This window comes from Octopus bimaculoides, chromosome 22 (assembly GCF_001194135.2).
Source record: "Octopus bimaculoides isolate UCB-OBI-ISO-001 chromosome 22, ASM119413v2, whole genome shotgun sequence".
NCBI lineage: Eukaryota > Metazoa > Mollusca > Cephalopoda > Octopoda > Octopodidae > Octopus > Octopus bimaculoides.
The window spans coordinates 2903252-2903750 of record NC_069002.1 but is presented as its reverse complement, the minus strand read 5'-3'; the positions used below and the strand labels follow the sequence as shown (position 1 = coordinate 2903750).

The window sequence follows — 499 nt, the reverse complement described above, 5'->3', positions numbered from 1 at the left end:
TATGTATGTATGTATGTATGTATGTATACAACTATCCATGTTCACTTTTTTTTAATATAATACCTCAATATGAAAAATAAAGGAGAAAAAAGTCTCAAAGATCATACAAGCAGTAAGTAAGATTCAGAAAATCGTCTCATTAAAATACTAACACAATAAATATTACGACTATTAATAATAATGGTATCAACAACACTAACAACATAACCACCACTACGACTAATTCTAGCAATACTAATATTACCACTACTACTACTACTACTACTAATAATAATAATAATAGAGGAATAGTTGTACTCACGTTGACAGCAAGCGACATATTTATTAAGAGAACTACGATAGATATACATAGCTCTCTAAACATATTGGTACTCCCAGCTCATAATTCACTTACTTCATATTTTCACCACAGAAGCACAGTGTATTATCACATTCTAACTAAGGATGCAATACACAGCCTGTGCAATACGATATATATATATATATATATATATATATA

The 499-nt window shown here is 28.5% G+C and overlaps 1 protein-coding gene across 2 annotated transcripts in view; it reads right to left on the bottom strand.

Annotated features, from left to right (window-relative positions):
• The window catches only part of LOC106870321 (uncharacterized), a 255683-nt gene extending 255194 nt beyond the window's left edge, over positions 1 to 489 (bottom strand). For both annotated transcript variants that reach the window (XM_052975839.1, XM_052975840.1), the window contains exon 1: positions 302 to 489. In XM_052975839.1, coding sequence (XP_052831799.1) covers positions 302 to 364 — 63 coding nt within the window. In that variant the 5' untranslated portion in view covers positions 365 to 489. The remainder of the gene's footprint in view (positions 1 to 301) is intronic.
• Positions 490 to 499: the final 10 nt, after the last annotated feature.